The sequence below is a fragment of the Pygoscelis adeliae genome, unplaced genomic scaffold, assembly GCF_000699105.1.
Source record: "Pygoscelis adeliae isolate BGI_AS28 unplaced genomic scaffold, ASM69910v1 Scaffold108, whole genome shotgun sequence".
NCBI classification, from domain to species: domain Eukaryota; kingdom Metazoa; phylum Chordata; class Aves; order Sphenisciformes; family Spheniscidae; genus Pygoscelis; species Pygoscelis adeliae.
The window spans coordinates 8,781,977-8,785,532 of NW_008825498.1; the positions used below are offsets into that span (position 1 = coordinate 8,781,977).

Here is a 3,556-nt window from a genome sequence, read left to right on the forward strand (position 1 = left end):
TGGTGGTCGTGGTGTGGCAGTTGGCACAGGACAAGCCCAGCCGCCGGGACGAGGGCTAGAGGCAAGCGTAGGCAAACACAGGCGTAAACAGGCGGGCAGGAGCAAATGATTTATGTCTTTATGGTTTATAAAAAGTACTTTAACACGCAGCGGGGACGGTAGGAGGTTTTTTTATAGCATCTGTCAGCGACATCCCAGAATTAAAACGAGATTATCCTCATTTCGGAGACTGGAGAGCTGACGTGAAGAGGTACTGCGAGTCTGCAACTCTGGGCAGTTGCGGCAGAGGCAAAATTCGCATTTTGGGAGCTGCTGACCCGGGGACCTCTGTTCAGACCACCGGGCACTGGCTCTCCCTCCAGCAGGACAGCTAGGAAACCACTCCACTACAGCTCCATCCAGCTGAGGAGAAGGCACATCACTCCTGTGCCATCTCTCCAGCCGGTTCAACGCCCTCTCCCCTGTGCGGTGGGCAAAGGGGCAGCTCAGAACCTGCCACCCATACTCCCGACTCATCAGAAAAATCAGCCACTTTAATCACCTTCCCTCGGTGGCACCACAGCTGGGGAAAAGAAACTTTACCGTGCGCTGGGGGGTAACACGTACAACAGCAGTATCTTTATAAAAAGACCTTTTTATCATCGCCCGTTCTACCCTTGAGCGAAAAACAACGTGCCTCGGGAGCGTGTTTTACAGAACAGAGCTTCCCCTCGGCCACCAGAAAAGCTGGTGGGTGACAACAAGGTCCCCACTGCAAACAAGCCATTTATGACACTCTTCCGTGGAGTTTGGAGCCAAGATGAAGCAACCTTGTATCAGAAATAACCGTATAACCCGAAGCTTTATGGCTGCAGGCTGTATATCATAAGTGAAGGCAGTCCTCATAAACATGTGAAATGAAGGTGAATGGGTTATAAAAGTCCCTGTAACAAGTGATCTCTTTTACGTTCATCACAAGCAAAGAATTCCAGCTACACCATAAATCCAGCCTTTTCAAAGTATTGCATTGTCAAAAAAAAATATTAAAAAATCTGTGCCTAGCTCTGTGTCTGGCAGCTGAACAAGTTTACATGGAGAAGTCAGTTTTAGAGGTTTGCATTAATCTTATTCTGACTATAAAGCACCCATAACCGAAATTACTAACTTAAGGGTACAATGCCCTTCCTCTTGAATCATTTACTGCTGGGTTGTTAGAAGTAACTCGGTCACCTTTGATACCACAGAGCTGCCTGCCACTTGGGAAACTGATAAAAATGTTTTGAGAATGAAGAATATTCCAGAGTAATAACCGAGCTTCTTGAATTTTATCTGTTTGAGTTTCTTTAGCAGTAAGCTGTCGTTTTACACCGCAGCTCAGAAAGAACTCCAGATTAAATATGAATTTTGTAACTTCGAATCAGTAATCCATTATCAATTGCACAGCAAAAAAACCAACAGCCAAGTGTAATATGGGCTGAAGTACATGCATATACTTTTTAATCTTAAAAATCCAGGTCTCTTGAAAACAGAATTTTTGACCTTGTTATTAAATACATATGCACACACCATCCAAAATGCGCTTCTCGATTCAATACAAATTTTACGTGGATCGGGTAAAAAAAAAGCTGGTCTTAACACATATGCTTCATTTTCTTTCTTTGCAAGTGAAATGCTGTCAGACGCTTCACTCCATTAAACCTTCCTTTCTTTTGTATGCGGTCTGGTATAAATCTTCATATATTTTATTTCGATAGCTTTTGCTCATTCCCGTATCTAAACAAATGGGGGGGGGGGTGTCATGTTTTGAAGCTAAAATGACTTTTCTGCTGCAGGAATTTTATCAGAAAATTCGGGGCAATCTAAACATGTTTAGCATTTTCAAAACATTTTCCCTTCTCACCTACATATTTCCAACTGTATGAACACACAGTCATGGTTGATTTATAGTTATGGCCAGGGTACTCGGTAGGGATTGTTACGCAGAGCTATTTCAGAGTTATTCCGCCGAGGTGTCGGGCTGAAATCGGGCTGCAGTTTGACTCTGTTTTAGTCTCCCCACCCCCACCCCTCCTTCAAAAAAAAGAAAAGAAACACAGAAATGCCAGAGCCGGGTATCCGCTACTTGAAATCTGCATTGGGCCAGGGTGCCACGGCCAGTCGAGCTCTGACACTTCAGACAAGCGGCAGATCTGGCCCGTCTGCTGCATTTGTCCCTGGTAATGAGGTAACACCTTGTGTCATGAAATTTAGTGGACGAGCAGCTAGAAAAAATGGGCACCCAGCAGTAATTAACCTCTGGCTTAAAGTTAAATTACCTCTTTGGCTTAAAGAAAGGTTTTTAAGCAGAGGTGGGGTTGGTTTGTGAGCGCTTACTGTCTGCTCTGATCATCGCGTGTTTGGTTTTTGTTTCACCCTAACGGTTGTGAAATAAAGAACGGGATGTGTTTTAACGCTGGGAAAACAGGCATGGAGCGAAGCAGCTGTCGTGATTGAAAGGGGCTTGGAAAGGCTGATGGGTTTGATACACTGTCTCCATACACAAGGGTCCAAACATCAGCTTGGATTATACCGGCGTGATTTATTGTGGCTCGCTCGGTAACAGCCATTACTGAAGAGCGTATTCTTTCTCTCTGCTGACCTCCACCCAGATTTGCTAAACATAACGTGCAGTTCCCGCTTGTTAAATTTTCTCCTTGCCTATTCAGTGCCAGCCTGAGTTATAAACAGGGGTTCTGGTTTGTACTATTTATTTCCCCCCCTAGTTTTAGGAGTATATTTTTAGAAAAATTGCCGCTCATTTCTTAGGAGTAAAACAAAACAAAGGCTATTATCATTGTTTAAACAATTGGTTTTCTTTGAATTATATACAAAACTTGCTTACATTCCCAAGGATCGAGCTCTCAGCAAACAAAGCAGGTCTGGAGAAATTCCTAGCCCTCTGAACAAACACTTTCCAACCTTGATTTTTTTTTTTTTTTTCTGTTGGAAAAGTCATCCAACATCAGCAGCACAAGTTTCTTCCAAGCCGCCGATGCCCCCTCACCGACAGGGTCCATCAACTCAAAAAGTCAGGCTAGCCCGTGCCCGGTGTGTGGCTTACCGGGGGCAGAGGGCGATTTCGGCAGCGTAGGGCCCAAAGGTGGGCCAGAAGCGGCGCCCAGAGGGCTGCCAGCCCTGTCGCCCACGCCGTGACCACTTTGGCCTGCCAACCTGGTCAGGAGCCCCGCTTCGGTTCTGCAGCCGGGGGATCACCAGGCTAACGTGCTCTGATTGCGCTCCCCCATCCTTGCCCCCACTTTCCCCCTGGCTAGCGCTGACTGGGGGTGCCTCTTGCCCCCCTCCTCCCCTCCATCCCCACTCACCACTCTCTTCTGGGGCTTGATGAGGGGCCGGCTGAGGCCGTTCATTTTGGTGTAGAGCCCGCAGGCGTTGCACAGGTAGTTGCCGGTGCCGTCCCTCCTCCACAGAGGGGTCTGGATGGAGCCGCAGTTGACGCACTCCCGGCTCTCGGACAGGTCCTCCAGCAGCTCTGGGGGGGCAGGAGCAGAGGGGAGAGGCGGTGGGGCACGGCCGCCGG

General features: G+C 47.4%; 1 protein-coding gene across 1 annotated transcript in view; it reads right to left on the reverse strand.

Annotated features, from left to right (window-relative positions):
* Window positions 1-3,556, reverse strand: part of GATA6 (GATA binding protein 6) — a 21,411-nt gene that overhangs the window by 10,511 nt on the left and 7,344 nt on the right. The window contains 2 exon segments of the mRNA XM_009331493.1: window positions 2-55; window positions 3,342-3,541. Of these exon segments, the coding sequence (XP_009329768.1) occupies window positions 2-55; window positions 3,342-3,541 (254 nt within the window).